Source organism: Artemia sp. Qi Xiang Cuo, chromosome 1 (genome assembly GCF_049724085.1).
Source record: "Artemia sp. Qi Xiang Cuo chromosome 1, ASM4972408v1, whole genome shotgun sequence".
NCBI lineage: Eukaryota > Metazoa > Arthropoda > Branchiopoda > Anostraca > Artemiidae > Artemia > Artemia sp. Qi Xiang Cuo.
The window spans coordinates 76,199,630-76,223,483 of record NC_142794.1 but is presented as its reverse complement, the minus strand read 5'-3'; the positions used below and the strand labels follow the sequence as shown (position 1 = coordinate 76,223,483).

Sequence of the window (23,854 nt, the reverse complement as noted above, 5' to 3'; positions counted from 1 at the left end):
GGAAACCTCTATGCCATTCCATATTATCCAGAACTAATGTAGGTTTATCACTGAACTCCGTTGGTGGTGATAGAATTGGTCCAGTAAATGCTGATGTCTCATCACTCAATGGTAGTGCTATATACTTAATCTGTAGAAAAAAGGTTTTATTTTCTATGTGAAATAAGCATTATTTCATAAAGTTGAAATATCATGTTCATTTCTAGTCGTATGTTTACCTGAATATTTAACACGTACCATTTTTCAACACCATCCAACAAAACCCAATTCCTCCTAGAATTATTTAAACTAAATAGTTACCCCCTCCCCCCTCAGAAAGTTCAGAAAAACACAATAGCCTTATCTGTAGTGAAGCGTTTTTCTATTAGTAAAAAATTTTTTTTAAAATAAAAATTTACCCCCTCCTCCCTCAGAAACTGCAGAAACACACAAAAGCCTTATATGTAGTGAGGCATTTTCCTACTCGTATGTTTCCCGAATATTTAACACGTACCATTTTTCCATACCATCCAACAAAACCCAATTCCTCCTATCATTTTTAAACTAAAAAATTACCCCCTCCTCCCTCAGAAAGTTCAGAAAAACACAATAGCCTTATCTGTAGTTAAACATCTTTCTATTCGTAAACTAAATTTTTAACTAATAATTTATCCCCTCCTCCCTCAGAAGGTGCAGAAAAACACAAAAGCCATATCTGTAGTGAAGCGTTTTTCTACTTGTATGGTTCCCTAATATTTAGAACGTACCCTTTTTCCATAGCATCCAACTAAACCCACTTCATCATAGAATTATTTTAAATAAAAAGTTACCCCCCTCCGCCCGCAGAAAGTTCACAAAAACACAATAGCCCTATCTCTAGTGAAGCATTTTTTCTTCTCGTAATCTAATTATTAAAAATAAAAAGTTACCCCCTCCTCCCTCAGAAAGTTCAGAAAGACACAATAGCCTTATCTGTAGTGAAGCATTTTTCTACTCGTATGTCTTCCGAATATTTAACACGTAGGCTACCATTTTTCCATACCATCCAACAAAACCCAATTCATCCTACCATTTTTTAAACTAAAAAGTTACTCCCCTCCTCCCTCAGAAGGTTCAGAAAAACACAATAGCCAAATCTGTAGTGAAGTATTTTTTTACTCGTAAACAAATTTTTAAAACTAAAAAGTTACCCCCTCTTCCCTCAGAAAGTTCAGAAAAACACAAGAGCCTTATCTGTAGTGAAGCATTTTTCTACTCGTAAACTAATTTTTAAAACTGAAAAGTTACCCCCTCCTCCCTCAGAAAGTTCAGAAAGACGCAAAAGAGTGCTTTCTTAGCTAATAAAAAAATGCATTATATTCAGCTATCTCTGAGGGGGGTAGAGAAATTTAAAACAATGGTCGGGGGTTGGGGGAGATTAACATTTTAATATCTCTGACATACACTTTTACGATGTTGAAAAATGTCGAAAAGACTAATTCATTAACCTATAGAAAAAAGGTTTTATTTTCTATGTTAAATAAAAATTATTCTATCAAGTTAAAAGAAAAACACTTTAATTTTTTCACACAATCCTCAAAACTCAATTCTTCATAGAATTATTTAAGCTAATTACTTGCCTCCACCCCCCTCCCACAGAAATTTCAGAAAGACGCAAAACAGTGCTTTCTTTGCTAATAAAAAATGTCTTATGTTCAGCTATCTCTGAGGGGGCAGAGAAATTTAAAACAATGGTCGGGGGTGGGGGGAGATTAACGTTTTAATATCTCTGACATACACTTTTACGGTGTTGAAAAATGGCGAAAAGAAAATACTTAAAAAAAACAAAAAAAGTTCGATAAAAATAGGTAGAAGCTAGAGGTGAAAATACTCACATTTCCAAATTCAAACTGCTGTTGAGTGCCGTCCGTTTCTTGCATAGATGTGGTGGCGATGTTACTGGCTTGTACAGGTGAGCCAGTGGGGCTCCCCATCATGTGAGCAACTATCCATTCTCTTTTCAGCTTTCTACCTGGTCTGGAATGGAACGACGGAACGACTGGAACGACGGTCTGGAATGGATGTGAGTGACTCCCAATGGACTGCCTATCTCCACTTGTTGTATTGGAGCAACGCCGTTAGTCTTAGCTCTCTTTTCCAGGGGAGGGTAATTGTAGGAATCCTCTTCCTTAAAAAGAAGGCAAAATTTAGCATGGAAAAAAACAATTCCCTTTTTACAGAAGAAAAAATTGATCTGCACAAAGAATCCCCTCTAACCATACGGAATCAGGGAACAGAGTATCGCTCAAACCCCTTAAAGCTCTTTTAAAAGATACAAGAATTACTTATTTAACACAAAAATTTCGTTTTTAACGGATACCAAGTAAAAAAAAAACGTGTTAGAATTGATTCATTGCCCTCTTCCCTGTCATATATTTTTATAAAAGCCTCTTAATCATCTGTGAAATCCATTTGCTTTCATCAAATACATTTGAAAAATATCTGTCTAATTTGGTCAAAAAACAAACTCTTTTGTCAATGAGTCTTGAATCGCACATATCCGTCTTTTTTTGTTTTCTTAATCCCGATAAGACGCATGCCAAATGTTGTTTTGAAATCATCCCCTCTTTGATAACAGGTTGAACACAGATGGTTTTATTTAGAGCGGAAAAAAGACAGTACATTTTAAACGCATGATTGGAAAAGGATATGTTTGAACGAAAAAGAACTAAAACTACAGAATTATGCTCCTAACAGAGCAATGGAAAAGGGAGTTTTTTGTTTTACATAATAGAAAAAAGCGTGCTTTGCCTTTTCTATCAAATATACGCATCATATTTTAAGCTTTGTGTTGTTGGAGGGGGGCTAAGTCCCCCTGAAATTTGAATTTACTAGTAAAACGATTTTTTTTTTTTTTTTTGGAAATAAATAATGAAAGTGTACTAACATTGAAAATATAAATATCCATTGTTTAAGAGTTAATAAAATCCAGTGTGCTATGCTCGATATGCTAATACATAATGAAGATTAAATTCCAAAGCATGAACATTTTATACGGGGTTTCAATGACGAATTGTTAAGCAATTCTCTGATTGGCTGCCTAAAAAACAGGTGTCAGCTCGAAAAACACCCACTCTGGTTGAAAAAAAACTTGGAGTTGAAACAAATTTGTGCGGGGAATCCCCCGTTCATACTACTATCTTTTTTGCAATGTTTAGGAACAGGCGGGGAATCCCCACTCGTTTGGAATGGTACCAACGGGACATAATCAAATAGCACGTAGTTTCATGACGTGTTTAATCACGTGTAGAGGTCCCATAGAATAACAATGGAAGGAACATAGAATAGCATGGTAATTCGTATAGCTTCTATAGAAATGTAAGGCCATGTGAGAGGATACTCACTCTCTTTGAAAAGGTGTAGAGCTTTATGCAAATTCCATATGTACTTACTACTAATGTATCACTTCGAATTCTAAAGTATAGGGAATTTTCTTCACGTGATGGAAAAATGAGTACTAGCTGTGGTAAAAACTTCAAGTTTATGTCGGGTGGCTCTGAATAAAATCAACAAAAGTATCTTAGAAACAAAACCTTTTTTGGCGACACTTATTTGTCTATCAATGGATAAAAATCATTTAGGAAGATATTATATAGATAAATAGATAGATTCATTTTTAGGTACTTGTATGATATACCCTAAACCACTCATGTTGTTCATCCATTGACGAATTGTCGAACCGGTTAATTTATAAGATTTTCAGTCTTTGTCTATAGGAACTATTTATTTGACTACTTCTGTGGCACTGCTGTAGAGGGAAAAGGTGAAGGTATAATACTGTAGAAACAGATTTGGGCTATATGTTTGCACACTAGGGGGGGGGTGAGTAAAGTATAGCGGATCTGCATGCAAAACATGTTAGCTACAATTATTCTGCATATTATGAAGTAAGAATTGTTTTCCAAATAATTTACTCCACCTCCCCCCCCCATGTGCAAAAATATAACCCAAATTATATAAGTTTAACGTATTCTGTCACCCCCACTAGTTTTTCACTTAGTGTAAGCTAATTGTCTCTTAATAAAGACAGATAAAAACCGGTTCTAGGTTTGTTCTCGAGTTTTACACAGCAGAATTCTTCCATGGGGTCGCTGTAACAGAATAGCACCAATAAATATTCATTCATCAATACAGTCAAACAGTTCGTGTTAACGAACTGTGAGTAAAGAGCGACCCGGCTCAATAGTAACCGAAACTCTAAAAAACGGGATTTTGATACCAACAGATACATCAAAAGAATAAGATTTTAATGATAATTTCAAATATATAAGTTTCATCAAGTTTAGTCCTACAAATCAAAAATTAAGCGCCTGAGAAAATTTGGCTGATTTTCGAAAAAAGGGAGAAAGACCCTCTAAAAGACCCTGAAAATCGTTCAAAAATTGAATAAAAAAAAGTTTTTTTTAACTGAAAGTAAGGAGCGACGTTAAAACTTAAAACAAACAGAAATTATTCCGTCCATGAAAGGGGCTGTCCCCTCCCCAACTCCTAGCTCTTGACGGTAAAGTTTCACTTTCTCACAACTCTATTTTTTAAACAATAAAAAACTTTAGCAGCGAGGCGTTGAGAAGGGGACAGCCCCTTCCATAAACGGAATAATTTCTGTTCGTTTTAAGTTTTAACGTCGCTCCTTACTTTCAGTTAAAAAAAAAACTTGTTTTTTTTTTATTTAATGAAATACAGAAACAGTTTTCCAAATAAAAATAAACAGCAATACAATTACTTTAAAACGACGAGAAATATCCAAGGAACGTAAAGATTAATACATAACTTTGAAATGAACAAAAATTATTATCTAAATGAGGTTGGCTTTACTTTCCTCAACCACTCCCCTCCCGCACTGTGTGCTAAAATTGGAATTTTAGTCTAATTCTGTGAGACTGACTCATGGCCGTCCAAAAGCTGAATTTTAGGGGGAGGGTGGTTTACTCGGTCTAATCGGCAATTCCAACGCTCTATAATAGAAATCTCAACAAAAAAATATAAAAACATGAGGCAGCGTCATTCGGCCAGGGGGGCTGGATCCCTCTCCTGCCCCCCTTTAAAGGCGCCCGAGGCACGGATAATCAAACAAAAGGTCCGTTGAATTTTACGAAAAAAGGTTTAGTTTTTTTGAAAGTTTTAATTAAAAAAATTTTGAGCATTTAGTAAAAACAGATGCGATTTAGTAAATTTTTCCTCTCAGATTTAGTAAATTCTTCCAGGCCAGGGTGGCAACACTGTCAGATCCATGATTATTTTCAACAAAAAGTTTTATACTTTTACATGACAATACTATGCTATTATCTTTGAGACATGAATCCCTTGATCACTCAATTTGATAGAGGCATTGAATACAGATCAGGGTTGCCACTGTCAGTAGGATTTTACTAGATCTAGTAAAAAAAAATCTAGTAAATTTAGAGGATCTAGTAAATTTCCCGGAATCTGTTAAAAACTAGTAAAAAGTCATGATTTATAGTAAACAAAACTTTTTTTTATTTTCCTTGAATTCAGGGAAAAAATTGTCGTAAACATATGACAATTTACAATTTTTTCTTGTCTGTTTTACAAATTACAATTTTGCTTGTCTGTCTCAGAGACAGACAAGCAGTCACCTATTTTCATAAACAGACAATTCACTTCCGGCGTCTAAAGGTCGAAAAAATCAGCTTTCTGTGTATCAAATCTTACCAACTAAAAATGAAGCTATAATGACACTCGGATTTGTGATGATTGGGAATCTATTGGAATCAAAACAAAATCAACCACCCAAGGTGATTAGATGAATCTCCTCAGTTTAAAAATTTTTATTGAGGAAAAAGGAGCCTGCTGAGAGAAATTAAAAGTAAGTAGAAATGTAACATTATATATATATATATATATATATATATATATATATATATATATATATATATATATATATATATATATATATATATATATATATATATATATATATATATATATATATATATATATATATATATATATATATATATATATATATATATATATATATATATATATATATATATATATATATATATATATATATATATATATATATATATATATGAACTTGTAGGTTTCCAGAATTTTCAATTATACTATGAAAACGAAAGAAAAGAGGAAAAGGGAAAAAAAGGAAAAAAGATAAGGGTTACCACCGTCAGTAGGATTTTACTAGATCTAGTAAAACAAAATAAATCTAGTAAATTTAGAGGATCTAGTAAATTTCCCGAAATCTAGTAAAAACTAGTAAAAATTCATGATTTATAATCAACGCCGTATCCAGGATTTTTTTTCGGGGGGGGGGGGGGTTAGTAATTTTTTACTTTTTTTGGGGGGGGGGTTACTAATTTTTGACTCAGTTTTTGACTACTTATACTGATTTTTACCTATATTTTACTAATTTTCGGCTTATTTTTGACTCGGTCAAAAATTTCGGGGGGGGGGGGTTAAAACCAGGCAACCTCCCCCCTGGAAACGGCCAAGTTTGTAATAAAAAAAACTTTTTTTTATTTTCCATGAATTCAGGGAAAAAAATTCATCGTAAACATATGACAATTTACAATTTTTGCTTGTCTGTTTTACAATTTACAATTTCGCTTGTCTGTCTCAGAGACAGACAAGCAGTCACCTATTTTCATAAGCAGACCCTTCACTTCCGGCGTCTAAAGGTCGACAAAATCAGCTTTCTGTGTATCAAATCTTACCAACTAAAAATGAAGCTATAATGACGCTTGGATTTGTGATGATTGGGAATCTATTGGAATCAAAACAAAAGCCAACCACCCAAGGTTATTAGGTGAATCTCCTCAGTTTGAGAATTTTTATTGAGGAAAAAGCAGCCAGCTGAGAGAAATTAAAAGTAAGTAGAAGTAAATTCTTTCAGGTCAGGGAGGCAACCCTGAAAAAGATTGTGAAAATCGTATTGATTACCCTCCTATAGTAAAAATCGACGCTTGATGGTGCGCATGCGTCGTAGCCGCACGCGCAATTTTTTTCTTTGAGCATTTAGTAAAAACAGATGCGATCTAGTAAATTTTTCCTCTCCGATTTAGTAAATTCTTCCAGGTCAAGGTGGCAACCCTGATACAGATATCATCTAGTTATCAGGTTTACCTTTCAAAAATTGTTAAAACATCAACGTTTCAGCTTCTTCAAATTCTCGTAAATCCGTGGTTTCTTTATTAGATTTTCAGAAAACAAAGTAGTCAAATTCAAATTTTCTTTATTTACATAATTGTTAGTTACAAATTAAAATTTAACATTAATAATCAGTTACGATATATTGTAAAAAATATTTTCACAATAAAAAATCCTCGAAAAAGAGAACTGTTGGTCTAAACCTGCGTTTGAAACCTAAAAAATATTTCAAATCTTGCTATTAAGGGCCTTTTCCATCTCTTTGCCATTCAATATAAAAATTCATACAATTTTCAGTGTTTGTCGATAGGAACTATTTCTTTAACTGCATATGTGGCATTGTTGTGGAGGGAAAAGGTGAAAATATAATGCTTTAGAAACAGATTTGGGCTATATATTTGCACACTCCCGGGGGGGGGGGTGTTAGTAAAGTATAGCAGGTCTGCATGCAAAACATGTTAGCTACAATTATTCTGTATATCATTAAGTAAGAATTGTTTTCCAAATAATTTACTCCACCCCCCCCCCCGAATAATGTGTAAAATTATAACCCAAATTAAATAAGTTTAATGTATTTTGTGACCCCCACTAGTTTTTCACTTAGCGTAAGATAATTGTCTCTTAATAAAGACAGACAAAAAACCGTTTCTAGGTTTGTTCTCTAGTTTTATACAGCATAATCCTTCCGTGGGGTCGCTATAACAGAAAAGCACCAGTAAATATTCGTTCATCAATACATGAAATACAGAAACAGTTTTCCAAATAAAAATAAACAGCAATACAATTACTTTAAAACGACGAGAAATATCCAAGGAACGTAAAGAGTAACACATAACTTTGAAATGAACAAAAATTATTCTCTAAATGAGGTTGGCTTTACTTTCCTCAACCACTCCCCTCCCACACTGTGTGCTAAAATTGGACTTTTCGTCCAATTCTTTGAGACCGACTCATGGGCACCCAAAAGCTGAATTTTTTTTTTGGGGGGGGGAGGTTTACTCGGTCTAATCGGCAATTCCAACGCTCTATAATAGAAATCTCAATACAAAAATATAAAAATGTGAGGCAGCGTCATTCAGCCAGGGGGACTGGATCCTTCTTCTGTCCCCCTTTAATGGCGCCCAAGGTTAGACTGATAAAACAAAAGGCCCATTGAATTTTGCCAGAAAAGGTTTAATTTTTCTTAAAAACATTAATTAAGTATTTTTTGAGCATTTAGTAAAAACAGATGCGATTTAGTAAATTCTTCCAGGTTATAGTGGCAACACTGTCAGATCCATGATTATTTTCAACAAAAAGTTTTCAACTTTTACATGACAATACTATACTATTATCTTCGAGACATGAATCCCTCGATCAATCAATTTAGTTTGGGCATGGGATATAGATATTATCTAATTGTCAGGTTAACCAACTAGGTTTACCTTTCAAAAATTGTTTTATCTACGATTTTGTACTTGGGATTCTTCAAATTTAAGCATCCGTGGTTTAATTTAATTGATTTTCAGAAAACAAAGTAGTCAAATTCAAATTTTCCTTATTTACAAAATTGTTAGTGTATAATCATTTACAATTAATAATCAGTTACAATATGTTGTAAAAAATACTTATCACAATAAAACATGCTCGAAAAAGAGAACTGTTGGTCTAAACCTGCCTTTGAAACCTAGAAAATATTTCAAATCTTGCTATTAAGAGCCTTTTTGATCTTATGTTAAGCCATTCAATATAAAAATTTATACAATTTTCAGTGTTTGTCTATAGGAACTATTTATTTAACTACTTATGTGGCATTGTTGTAGAGGGAAAAGGTGAAAATATAATACTTTAAAAACAGATTTGGGCTATATATTTGCACACTCGGGGGGGGGGGGGGGTTAGGAAAGTATAGCGGGTCTGCATGCAAAACATGTTAGCTACAATTATTCTGCATTTTATGAAGTAAAAATTGTTTTCAAATAATTTACTCCAATCCCCCCCCTAATGTGCAAAAATATAGTCCAAATTATATAAGTTTAATGTATTTTGTCACCCCCACTAGATTTTCACTTAGTGTAAGCTAATTGTCTCTTAATGAAGACAGATAAAAACCAGTTCTATGTTTGTTCTCGAGTTTTACACACCATACTTCTTTCGATAGCCGCACGTCGCAAATTTTTTTTTAGCATTTAGTAAAAAAAGATGCGATTTAGTAAATTTTTCCTCTGAGATTTAGTAAATTCTTCCAGGCCAGGGTGACAACACTGCCTTCTATTGCAGTCGTATTTAACTCGGATGCAATAATACGATAAACCTGTTTGATTGCAGCATTCGAGATATATTATTTTGTCATGCTTGCTGAATAAAATCTTCCGCCAACAGATTTTTGAATTTTTCCCAAAGGTCTTGGATCTGCAAGACATCAGAAAATTAGAATCTATAAATATGAAATATATAGATATGAAGTATATATATAAATGTGACGTCACCCACATGAAATTTTATCCCAAAATCAAGGCTCTAAGTGAATTTTCTCAAACTTGTGCCGTATCTATATCGTTTTTTCAGGCCAGAAAATCACAGTTTGCCAATTAAAAAAAAAGAAGAAAAAACAGCCGTTTTTAGAAAAATGCATACATACATAAATATATACGCAGTTGCTTTCTTAAAGATAGTAGATATATAAATGTACTTGTGTGTGTATTGCAACATTTGCTGCTCCTAGGGCGTTATTCAGAAATTACAACTACAGTAGTTTAAGTGTTCTATTTTTATCCACCCGGATGCTGTTCCCTTAGAGAGATCTTTCAGTCTTTGCATAAAACTATTTTTTATTGCCTCTATGAAATTAATCTTAAATTTTTATTCTTAATGCACACATTTTAGGAAGGACATAAGTAAAAAATAGGGCATATTTAATATCATTCCTTAACGAAAAAATATCTTGTTTTTATCACGAACTGGTTAAAAAACCTAAAGTCCTCTTTTAAAGACAAAACACGTATTTGGAAAACGACTTTAATACAGCAACTTTTCATTTGCTTTCCCTTGAGTCTACTCATTTCTTTTGTCAATCTCAATCCGTTACGTTACACATAAGATTTGATGTTATGCGCACACACGCATAGGTTTCTTCAATTTTAATTTCAAAGATTGTTAACGCGTGACACGTCCCGAGAGTCTCCAGATATTCTTAGATAAAGAATTCTATTCATTGCAAACTACGACTTTCGTTCCAACTGCGTGATTTTTATTAAAATCAAGCCAAAGGAAGCTTAAAGAGCTCTTTTCTTCTATCTAAGCCTGCCATCTGAATTTTCAATTTTACAAACGTGAAAAGCAAGGCTAATGTCATCATTAGCCTTTTAGTTTTTTTTATGTAGAAGATAACAACAATTGACAAAGGGCAAGGATTGAAGCAAATTTGTATTCCTCTTATTGACAAGAAGCAAAAGGGATTTGTTGTTCTGCAAGTGACGGTTGCCGACGTTAATTTGCAGTTCCATCAATGACAATGGCCGGGCTAGTTTGCTGTGGGTATCAGCGACAGGGATCAAATTAGTTTCATGCTTTTTAAGCAATTAGAACCGTAACTTCCTTTGTTTTTACTGATAGTGACGTCACTATCAGTGACGATTGCTGAAGTTAGTTAGCTGTTCTTTCAGTAGCAAGAAACGGAAGACCGAAGCTAGTTTACAGTTCTATCAACAATTTGAAATCTCTTCCTGTTGGAAACGCTTTCACAAGCTGTTAACTTTGCTTCGTGAATATGGTAGACCTGAAGAGCAAATTCTCGAATTTTATTCTGCAGATTAAAGTCTCGTTAGGCACCCAAGATTTGTTTTTACTTTTTATTATAATTAGAGCAGCACGTATCATGCGCAATGATGTTTTCTTTCAGGTATTATCGGTTGGTAATCTCTATCCCCCAGACATTCAGTATCAATACACAATATCGCGTGTGAAAAGTGAAACCAAGTATAAATGGTCAGTCATTGGATGGACGGAATGTTATCCATCTTGCCAAGGTAAGTTCTTTCTTAGTTCTTCGGGTTTCACTTGTACTACTGGAGAATGAAGGTTTTAGATGCTAAAATTATAGAGGCCATGATCCCCTGTCCAGCATTGAAGGCCAAACTTTTTCAATTTGATAAGAATGCTCTCACTGCTGCTGTAAAATTAACTATTCCCAGCGCTGGCTTACTTGTTTGTTTTACGTTCAAATTGTGTCTTTTCTTCTGTGGTAGAACCAGCGAAGACTGTAATCAAAGAAAACAGGTTCTTCTTTGCTATAGCCTTGTCTCGATTGAAGACAAATACAAGTAACTAGATTATACATTTCTGTTGGGTCGGTGAAACACCATGCATGCACATATATGTATGTCAACTATAAAGGCAAGGGGGACGGGACAAAATTCCAAGTTTGCTACTGACTATTGTGGTAATTAATATGATTATTCCACGAAGGATTATAATTTATTAGTATAATTAATGAGATTACTTTTCGGCTGCATAATTTTATTTTAGGTAAAGAATAAAGACATTAATTCGATTCACGCTAAATAAACGTTCCACCTGTTAAGATAAAGGTAAGTATAATCGCAGAAAATGATTTGGTAGCCATTAAACAAGACAGTTAACTTAAGTGATTTAGCTTTCCATTATCTTGCGCTCCTGATCATCTCTGCAGGAACATTCCAAGTTTCTGGACTAGGAATTTTGTGTTTATAACAAAATTCCGGATAAATTATATCGGATATATAATATCGATTTTCGGATATATAATATCGGGAATCGTTTCTATCAGAAGCAATAATTTATGCCAAAGTAGTGGTTGATTTAACGTTAACGCCGAAAACTGACGTGTGGCCAAAGTGCTTCTGTGGGGGAAAGACAAAATACCCATTATTTTACCTAGTTAGTCCCATAACATTTACAAATAGATTCGAAATTCCTGCCACATCTGAGATCATGAAGTCTACTGTACGATTCTAAGAGTCCCTAATAGAGGATGCAAAGTGAAGCCCAAAAATCGTGATATTGAAGGAGACACAAAATAGTTTTGTGTTGATTTGAAAGATTATTGAAAAAGTACCATTCTAGGACAAAAAGTACTACTTTTACGAACTAGTATTAAAGAGTGTAACCTTTCACAGAAGATATTAAAAAAGTATTACTTGGACCAAAAGTACTAAACGTGGTACTTTCGTACTATCCAAGCCAACCTTTGTTGAACGTATTTTATTCAGTGTAGTTAGGGAACTCCATTTCCATAAAAACAATGTTATCTCTGAGGAAGAACAAGTTGGGATGATTAGTTTTTCGATGCAAAATAAAAATTCCTATAATACTTTCATCACGCTTCAAAATCCTTGATTTATGGACACATTATTTTTCAATAAGCTATGCCGTTTAAGGAGAGTTTCTAAAAGAACACACCCGAAACGTTTTAAATCACATGGGCTTATTTTTAGTCTGTCCTGGCTGATTATTTATGACACTGGACTCATAAGCGACAAGTCGCGGGTTTGAGTCTTGCTGGTGGCTATTGTTTGGTTTGGGGCGAGGGTTAGTGATGTATCCCCGCAAAACAAGCTAAATATCAACCCAACTTTAAATGGGTACCTAGAAAAATCTCGGGGAAAGCAAGGGAAGCGTCGGATGGATAGCCCCCAACTACGCTTGGCACTTTTGGCCGAAGGTGGAATATGAGGAGATCAGTACCTGCGCTACACGGACCTCAATAATCTATATCCTAAAGTTTGTTGTTGTTTGTAATCTAGACTTATGCCGGTAAGTCCTCAATCACACTTGAGCCTGACGTTAAAAGTGAAACAAAGTTCTGAATCATATAGACTTATGCCTATGCTCAGAATAGCTCACTGAAATTAGTTTGAGTATTTTTTAACCAACCTATTTAGTTGTTTTAATGATACTGTCCCATTGTTACCGAGGCTGCAGAAAGCAGAAGAAAACGCGTCGTTGACTGGAATAAAAGGAAGAATTGAATGCAACATTTCTAAGGATTTTTTCTTTTGTTGGTAGATTTACGCTGTAAGGCAGAAATCAGATGAAAAATTCTAAGAAATGTAGAAAAAACAAGAAAAGTATGACCAAAAATTTGATTTTGCACTTATTGTTCTTTGCAAATATTGGAAAGTTGAAAAAAATTATGGAAAGTATGGAAAAAATTCGATTTTGCATTCAATGTTCTTTGCAAATATAGTATTTATCGGCGTTACAGTTGCGCCCCTGTCTCTCCCTCACCCCTTTGGGGCTGCATATAACCCAAGGCCAGTTAGTAAGGTGTGCTTATTCTGTGGGTCTGCATTATGTTTTGTGCCTTTTGTCTCATCAGCAGTTGGTTCATAATGCCAAATAAATCCTATCTTGAATTGAGAGCCAACAACACTTTTGAGGCATTCTTTGTGGATAATTCAAGGTACCCCTTGGAGTAACCGTATGTCAAACAACAAGCTATACGAAAAATTTGGTTAATCCATTTTGTAGGGTTATAATGAAGGAAAAGTTGAGATGGCTGTGACAGCTTTCACGAACGACGGATGACTGATCCCATCCCAAATGGGGTGAAAGAGGTCATAAGAAAGTATTCAAAGGAAGCTGAAACTTCATGGGAGTGGATAAAGAGGAAAGTTTTGAATATATTGTGGTGGGGGAGGAGTTTACTCAGCTGTTCAGGCCTTAGGCGACCTGGTAGTGCAGTGTGTTACTACTAGTAGTAGTTGTTGTAACAGTAGTAGTAATAGCTGTATTTCCAGGTCCATTAGGCAGGTGGGGATGGTAGGACACAAATGCACGGTCAGTGACTATTGTATTTGCAAAGAGCATTGAATAGACAGCTGACTGGTAGGCTATGTCCATTCTCTATTTGACTTGTGCCTTACAACGCAATTTTACCATTTTATTGATAATTTTTCAGGCGTCCAAAACCAAGTAATATCGTGTACTCAAGTTGGAGGTCCTTCTGCTCGAGTAACGGTAGATGAACATCATTGCATTGAATTTTCTAAGCCAAAGCCGCAGAGTGGGCAATGTAACCAAGATTGCAGACTAAGGTAAAACAGTTACGACACATTGGTTTCAATAAATGCGAAATTTTGCATGATAATTGTGTTCATTATATATTTTGCCACATTATAATAAAATAATAATAATAATGATAATAATTCATTTATGATTTATTTATTTATAATTTATCTATACATACATGGATGTACACAGAGGAGTATAGGAAATAAATGAAAAGAAAACTGAAAAATACAAAATTACACTTCTAACGGAAAGGACGATAATAAGTAGCTCATAATACTCATAATAACTCACGAATATACAATAAATACCTTATGATAGTTTATTCGTGCATAACACTAAAAACACTCAAAAAACACACCACTTAGACGCTCATAATACATAACGCATAAATAGCTGTTTAATTAAAGCAGTGGCGACGAAACTATTTTTCCTTTAAACGAGACAATTAAGGGGAAAATTTATTCTCCTTAATTGTCTAGACAATTAAGGGGAAAATTGATCCATTTTAACAGTAATATCAAATATTTCGAATTTGCATATAATATACCTATTTTTGAACCATAGTGGAATTCCAAGAAAATATTTACAAAACTGGAAAAAGTACACGCGGATACGCTTTTTATCACTTTTTCTCAAAAACTTCAAAAATAGAACAATGAAAAATACATGAGGTACAAACATTGAATTATAAATTATAATAAGTGTTTGTTTATCAAAACGACCTTTCACCCTGACTAACAGGCCATAAGTTTTCCTAATACAGACGATAACACCAACTCCCGCATAGCTTTAATTGTCGGGCCAAAAGGCAACCCAAGGTATTTAATGGAATCTTTATTAAAAATGTTAAGTGGTCCCATCCTAATTGAATGATACTAGAAATCACTATTATTGTTTGCCACAAAAAATTCTGTTTTAGTAGGTTCAGTCTCTAATCCTATCTCCCGTAGATGTGAATGTAGTATGTTAATATAATTGCATTCTGTATTGATATTAAATTGTCTGAAAATAACAAAATATCATCAGCATACGACAAGAGGCTAATGTCGATACCGTCAATCACATATGGGGGTAGGTACCGTGTGGCTGTTGTAACTGCATTATTAATTATGACGGGGCTAAGAACTGACCCTTGTTTTACTCCACGATGTAAAGAAATTCGGTCTGAATGTTGCCCTCCCGAAAAAATTCGCACAGATGAATTACCAAACCAACCCGTCAAACACTGGCTTATAAATGGGTTCACTCCACTACGCAACAATGATAAAAAAGCGTGGCTATGCAACATACTATCAAACGCTTTTGAAATATCAACTCCGCACACAATTAGTTGTTTTTTAAAATTATGATACATTGTAATAAAATTGTGTTTTTAAATTTGCAAGAATGTATAAATAATAAATCTGTGCTAAAACTGAGCGTAAAGTTGCTCATTTTTGAAGATTTTATTTTTTACTCTTTTAAACTTTCCCATTGTTATTGGCTTGAAATATAGGTTGTTTACTAAGGCATTTCTAATCAATAGAACGTAAAATTATGGTCATTTTGGAAAGAAAATCTCTTGTCTTCGTGTTCGCTGTGGCCAAATCCTCCATTTACTTGTCGTTTTCCCAAAAAATATTCTTTGTTTCTTTTATCAACCTAATAACTGAATCTTTCCAGTGTGCCTTAAATCCTGTTCTTTTGTTTATTTCCTTTTCCAATAAGAAATCTGTATGCTCATGGGCGTAGGGAGAGGGGGGGCAGCTGCCCCTCCCCTAGACCTTCAAATTTACATTAGATATGGCTGAAAAAGCAGATGGTTTGGGAAAAGCAGTTGATAAAACTCCATCACACTATCGACTGCCCCCCCCCCTAGACAATATGCTGCCTACGCCCATGTGTATGCTACATTATTTTTAAGAGTGAAAGTTTGGAGTTGTAAATTAGTCCTCAAAGCCAAAATAAGAAAGTTTTAGTCAAGTTGTAGATAACCATGCACATATTGTACATCAAGCATGAAAGGACAAAAATGCTCTTTCTTCTGACCTTTGTTAGCCTAGCCTTAGTTTATGTATCGTAAATTTAGATTTTTATTCCAGGATGTCTAGCCGCGTTGCCTGAACTTAATCGACCAGGAAACTAAGTCATAAAACAAGCTAGAGTTTACGCAATTTATGTGTTTTTTTTCTTTTTAAGAACATTCAATATAGTGATTGAACTTGAAGCTATTCCAATCTGTTGTCGAGAGATTTGATTGTGAGCTCGATCTTTTATGCCTTGATTATTCTTTTGCCGGAATCTCTATAGCCTTTCATAAGGCTAGAGAATTTTTTTAGAGATTCAGTTCCATTATTAAATTAAATAAAATGAAAAAAAAACAAGTTTTTCAACTAAAAGTAAGGAGCAACATTAAACCTAAAACGAACAGAAATTATTACGTATTTAAATGGGGTTGCCCCCTCCTCAACACCTCGCTCTTTACGCTAAAGTTCTTTAGTACTTCTAAAAAAAGCTTCTATTTGTTCTAATTAAACGAAAATAGTATTTCAGGAGTCGTTTTTAAAGAATTGGGACAGAATTCAAACTTTAGCGTAAAGAGCAAGGTGTTTTGGAGGAGTAATCCCACTCATATACGCAATAATTTCTGTTCGTTTTGAGTTTTAATCTTGCTCCTTACTTTTCAGTTGACAAAACTTGTTTTTTTAAAATTTAATTTCTGATCATTTTTTAAATAATTCCAAGAAACCCGGTTAATCCTCCCCGGAGAAGTCCTTGCTCCCCAAGGATTTATTCTCTAGAAAATTCAATCTTGGCGAAAATTTACCCCGGACAATTACCCTTAACATCTCCAGGCGTAAAATTGAGTAAAAATGAGAAGGCAATACACAAGAAGAATTTTGTATAGGAATTCAGGAAAATTCCCAAGTATAAAATTTCCCCTGAAAAATTCATCCCCTGAAAACTTCCCTCCCCATGATAAATTATCCCCATGGAAAATCCTGCCAGTAGATGATTCCCCCCCCCCGAAAACTGTATGCTTACTTCCCAATAACCAATGCTATACGTAAACAACGGGCAAACTTTTTAACTTAAAGGTCTTTCCCCAAGGGCTGTGGGAGAGTCATAATATCTTCAAAAGCATAGTTATTTGTCTTTTTAACCATGCTAAACAAAATGGTTATCTCAAAATTTTGATCTGACGATTTTGAGAAAAAAAAGGTGTGGGAGGGGTCCTAGTTGTCCTCCAATTGTTTTGGTCACTGAAAAAAGGCACTAGAACTTTTAATTTTTGTTCCAATGAGCCCTCTCACGATATTCTAGATCCACTAGGTATATACGATCACCCCTGAAAAAAAAACACGTATCCGTGATCGTTCTTCTGGGGAAAAAAAAATACAAAATTCCACATTTTTTAGATAGGCGCTTGAAACCTTTATAGTAGGGTTCTCTGATTTGCTGAATCTGATGGTGTGATTTGCATTAATATTCTATAATTTTAGAGGGTGTTCCCCCCTTTTTTGAAAAATCAGGCTAGTTTTCTCAGAGGCTTAACCTTTAAATGGTAAGATCAAACTTATATATTTGAAATCAGAAGAAAGCTCCAATTCTTTTGGCATATCTATTGGTATCAAAATTCCTGTTTTTAGAGTTTCGATTACTATTGAGCCGGGTCGCTCCTCACTTACAGTTCGTTACTACGAACTCTTTGATCGGTCACTCAAGAAATTCTATGTCCATCTTATTTTTTAAATGGTATATAGCGATAAAAACCTTGACAATATTATGAATAATAATCAGAGATATGCATTAGTTTCTTATTGCTGGTAATTTAAAGTCAAGAGATATCTAATTTATTTTAGAAACGGGGGTGGGGAATGCCTAACTACGGAAAAGGTTTTTGGTTGTTACCTAATACCAAAAACGTTTATTTTCACATTTTTAGAGGTCGTCTTAACTCAAAAACCTTCCCCAGATACGTCAGTGATTAGCTCGAGGGAGAACAGTAGTGTAGAATAGATCTCAAAAACTTTGGTCATTAATGGCTATTGGAATTTTTTTCACAGCTGGACTCACCCTTCTTAAAAGGGGTTGAATCTCTTGCCAAATCAGATCCTAGAACAAAAAATAACAGTTTTCAGTAAACAATGCCTATTGCCCATCTTTGCTAGTACTAGGGGCACTTGTTATCTCTGAGGTTTTTTCTGTTAATGAAGTCCTACGGCCACGGTTGCCATGAAGGTTAAAAAATAAACCTTGCCCAGCTAAAAAAAAACCTTGTTTGGTTTTCTGGTCTTTCATCAAAACTCATGGTCTCCAGAGCTTAGTTTTAATCTACATTTATTCATCTAATCATGATGGTTAGACTCTGCTTAAATTAGATCAGAATATTGTTTTTTTATCTGAACTCAGATATGTCTGAAATTAAATTCAGAAATGTAAAGAAAATAGCGTTTTGTCACGATTTTTATGGTAATCCTGACCAAAACCAATGTCAATTCTATCTGACCAGAAAAAAAAACAACAAAAAACAAATGTCAAGACCTCCTGGAATTCCATAGTGATTATCTATAATGGTGGCATCAAAGATTGCTTTGGATTCCAAATTTTATTTAAAATATTGGATTCCTTTTGAGATTCTTGGCTGCAAATGAAAGAATATTTTTAAATTTGATGAGCAATAAAAGTTGATGAATTTTAACAAGAATTTTCTTTTTCTTTTTTTTTTGGTATCTAGAAGTTAAAGATTTCATTTAATGGGAATATTTTAAATCGATGAAATTTATTTGTCCCATTTCTAATGGGCATTTTTTTAATTTTTTTTAGACTAGGGCACTTTGAATCGAAGGAGTTGTCGTAGAAACTTCGAAAAGTGCTCATTCGATTGGAAATTGAAGGGGCTAGTGCCCTTTTTAATAGTCAAAAGTGATCGGAGGGCAACTAACCCCCCTCCTACACCCACCATTTCTCCAAACACATCCAATCAAAACTTTGAGACAGCCATTTTGTTCAACGTAGTTGAAAGGTCCGAAAAATTGTGTATTTGAGGATGACAACTCCCCACAGCCCTCGGGGCAAGAGCTGTAAGTTACGCCCTTGGAACATATAAGGTTTATATAGAAAGGGTGATCTTATAAACTTCGGAGGGGACTCATCGGATCGCTAATCAGAAGTTTTAGTGCTCTTGTAGAAATTAAGAGTGATCGGAGGGTTGTCCCCCCCCCCTTCTCACAAACACACCTCGTATTTTCCTGAAATGCACCTGATAGAAATTTTGAGATGTTGTAAAAAAAATTTGAAAAGAGCTCATTCGATTGGAAATTGAAATGGCTAGTACCCTTTTTAATAGTCAAAAGTGATTGGAGGGCAACTAACCCCCCTCCCACGCCCACCATTTCCCCTAACACATCAAATCAAAATTTTGAGATATTAATTTTGTTCAATGTAATTGAAAGGTCCGAAAATTATATCTCTGAGGATGAAAACACCCTCCCCCCCGCAGCCTTCAAGGCAAGGGTTGTAAGCTATGCCCTGGGGGCATATAAGGTATATATAGTAAGGGTGATAGTAAAATTCCGGAATGGGCTCATTTGATTGGAATTAAATGTTCTAGAGCCTTTTTTAATATTCAGGGTGAGCAGAGGGTGGATTCCCCTCTCTCACACACCTCGTATTTCCCCGAAATGTATCTGATAGAAATTTTGAGATAGCTACTTGTTGTCTTAGAAACTTCGAAAAGGCTTAATTGACTGAAAACTGTAAGGGCTAGTGCCCTTTTTAATAGTCAAAAGTGATTAGAGGGCAACTAACCCCCTCCCACATCCACCATTTTCCCAAACACATCCAATAAAAATTTTGAGACACTTTCAAAAATTTGTAGAAAGGGTGATCATATAAACTTTGGAGGGGGCTCATTGGATTGGTAATCAAAAGTCCTAGTGCCCTTTTGAAGATTCAGAGTGATCAGAGGGTGGATAACCCCCCTCCAAACCTTTTATTTTCCTGAAATCCATCTGATAGAAATTTTGAGATGGCCATTTGTTGTCAAAGAAACTTCGGAAACAGCTTATTCGATTCAAAATTGAAAAAGCCAGTGCCCTTTTAATAGTCAAATGTGATTGGAGGGCCACTAGCCCCCCTCCCACACCCACCATTTGCCCAAACACATCCAATAAAAATTTTGTGGTAGCCATTTTGTTCAACGTCACTGAAAGGTTCAGAAATTATGTCTTTGAGGGTGACACTCTCCCTCCCCCACTACTCTCAGGGCAAGGGTTGTAAGTTACGCCCTAGGGGCATGCAAGGTATATATAGAAAGGGTGATCGTATAAACTTCGGAGGGGGATCATTGGATCGGTAATCAGAAGTTCTATTCCCTTTTTAAGATTAAGAGTGATCGGAGGGCGGATACCCACCTCACCAAACACCTCGTATTTTCCCGAAATGTATCTGATAGAAATTTGAGATGGCCATTTGTTGTCGTAGAAACCTTGGAAACAGCTCATTCGATCGGATATTTAAAGGGCCAGTGCCCTTTTAAATAGTTGAAAGTGATTGAAGGGCAACTAACCTCCCTTCCTCGCCCATCATTTCCCCAAACACATTCAATAAAAACTTTGAGATAACCATTTTGTTCAACGTAATTGAAAGGTCTGGAAATTATGTCTTTGAGGATCAACCCCCCCCCCAACAGAACTCAAGGCAAGGGTTGTAAGTTATGCCGTGGGGCTATATAAGGTATATATATATATATATATATATATATATATATATATATATATATATATATATATATATATATATATATATATATATATATATATATATATATATATATATATATATATATATATATATATATATATATATATATATATATATATATATATATATATATATATATATATATATATATATATATATATATATATATATATATATATATATATATGTATATATATATATATATATATATATATATATATATATATATATATATATATATATATATATATATATATATATATATATATATAGAAAAGGGGATCGTATAAACTTTGGAGGGGGCTCATTGCATTGGTAATCAGAAGTTCCACTGCCCTTTTTAAGATTCAGAGAGATCGTAGGGTGGATAAACCCCCCTCCCACACCTCCTATTTTCCCGAAATGCATATGATAGAAATTTTAAGATGGCCATTTGTTGTCATAGAAACTTCGGAAACAGCTCATTCGATGGGAAATTTTAAAGGGCTAGTACCCTTTTTATTAGTCAAAAGTGATTGGAGGGCAACAAGCCCCCTTCCCGCGACCATCAATTCCTAAAAATATCTAATCAAAATTTGAGACAGCCATTTTGTTCAGCGCTGTTGAAAAGTCTGAAAATTATGTCTTTGACTACCCCTATACCTTGTCAAAACCAGAACATAATTTGCACTTTACTAAAAAAAAAAATGGCTGTGAATTGTCAGTTTAGTATGCATACACGGATATATAGTCCTTAAAAATTTAATAAATTTCTATTTATTAAAGCTAAGCGCAAATTATGTTCAGGCCTGAGAAGGCATGGGGGTTATTTGCCCTACTCATGTTAATTTTTACTCGTTTTGAGTTTGACTCGGCTATTTATTTTAATTTCTGTTCGTTTTGAGTTTCATTTATTTATTGACAGTGATACACGTTTTACAGTTTTTTTGACAGTTTTACGCATGCAATATTATTTTACTTTATTTTTGCTCATTCTTGGCTTAATGGAGCTCTTTATTTTTATTTGAAAAATTAAATGAAAAAAACAAGTTTTTTAAACTGAAAGTAAGGAGCGACATTAAAACTTAAAACGAACAGAAATTATTCCGTATATGAAAGGGGCTGTGCCCTCCTCAACGCCGCGCTCTTTACGATAAAGTTTTTTTTTGTTTTAAGAAATAAAGTTGTGAGAAAGAGTAAAACTTTAGCATAAAGAGCGCGGCGTTGAGGAAGTGAGAGCCCCTTTCAAATACGGAATAATTTCTGTTCGTTTTAAGTTTTAATGTCGCTCCCTACTTTCAGTTTAAAAAACTTGTTTTTTTTATTTAATTTCTGATCGTTTTTTAGTTAATGCAGCTTCTATTTTGGCTCGCCGTCATTGAATAAGTAAACAAAATTTGCATAAAAATTTTACTTTTCTTTTGCTAAATGGCTGTCTCTAAATTTGGTTCTGACGTAATTTACAAATTAACTTACGTAACGAACTTCTATAGTCGTATATTTTTCTTCTGGAAAAAAATACAAAGTTGCAGATTTTCTGATACGCTGAATCTGACAGTGATTTTCATTAAAATTTTTTCACTTTTAGGGGATGTTTCCCCCCTCTTTAAAAAATCAGGTAAGTTTTCTCAGGCTCGTAGCCTTTGATGAGTAATACTAAACTTAACAAAATTTGTATATTTAGAATCAGCATTATAAGCCCATTCTTTTGATACATTTATTGACATCAAAGTTCCGTTTTTAAAGTTTCGCTTAATATTGAGCCGTATCGCTTGTTTTTTTTATTGTTTTTTTTATTACGTATATGTTATTACGTATATGATGGGGTTCTCCCCTTATTCAATACCACGCTCTTTACGTTAAAAGGTAAAAAAAAATTATTTCACACACCTCTGAATCACAAAGGCCGTTTAATTAGAATGATAGCTTTTTTGAAAGCACTAAAAAAAACTGTAGCGTAAAGAGCGAGGTATTGACTTGAGGGAGAAACCCCTCATATACGTAATAATTTCTGTTCATTTTAAGTTCTAATGTTGCTTCTTACTTTCAGTTGAAAAAACTTGTTTTTTTTTAATTTAATTTCTGATTGTTTTTTAAATAATGCTTGGAAATCCGGCGCCCCCTTCATAGAAATGTCCCTTACCCCAAAGAAACATCCTCCACGGAAACATTATTCCGATTAACCCCCTCCTCAAGCCCCCTCCCCCCCCCACCAAAAAAAATTCTTCCTGAAAATGTCTGTATACTTCCCAATAACCAATACAATATGCAAGCAATGGGCAAAGTTGCAGCCCTTCCCCTGGGAACTGTGGGGGATTAGGTAATCGTAAAAGACATATTTATTAGATTTTTGACTATACTGAACAAAATGGCTATCTGAAAATTTTGATTGGGTGACTTTGAGAAAAAATGAGCGTGGGAGGGGGCCAAGGTGCCTTCCATTTTTTTTGGTTACTCAAAAAGGCAACTAAAACTTTCTATTTTCATTGAAGTAAGCCATCCTAAGATATTCTAGGATCTCTGGATCAATACGATTACCCCTGGGAAAAAAAAACAAAAACAAAAAAACACGCACCCGTGATCTTTCTTCTGGCAAAAAAATGCAAAATTCCACATTTTTGTAGATAAGAGCTTGAAACCTCTACAGTAGGGTTCTCTGATACGCTGAATATAATGGTGTGAATTTCATTAAGCTCCAATAACTTTTAGGGGGTCTTTCCCCCTTTTTTCAAAAATCAGCCAAATTTTCTCAGGCACGTAACTTTTGATGGGTAATACTAAACTTGATGAAACTTATATATTTGAAATCAAAATTAAAATCTGATTCTTTTGATGTATCTATTGGTACCAAAATTCCAGTTTTTAGAGTTTCGGTTACCATTGAGCCGGGTCGCTCCTTACTTACAGTTCGTTACCACGAACTGTTTGACTAGTCTTGTGGAGAAAGTTT

The 23,854-nt window shown here is 34.4% G+C and overlaps 1 protein-coding gene across 1 annotated transcript in view; it reads left to right on the top strand.

Annotated features, from left to right (window-relative positions):
• AdamTS-A (ADAM metallopeptidase with thrombospondin type 1 motif A) overlaps positions 1-23,854 on the top strand; it is a 646,314-nt gene that overhangs the window by 366,920 nt on the left and 255,540 nt on the right. The window contains exons 15-16 of the mRNA XM_089091831.1: positions 11,030-11,156; positions 14,069-14,204. Coding sequence (XP_088947957.1) covers positions 11,030-11,156; positions 14,069-14,204 — 263 coding nt within the window. The remainder of the gene's footprint in view (positions 1-11,029; positions 11,157-14,068; positions 14,205-23,854) is intronic.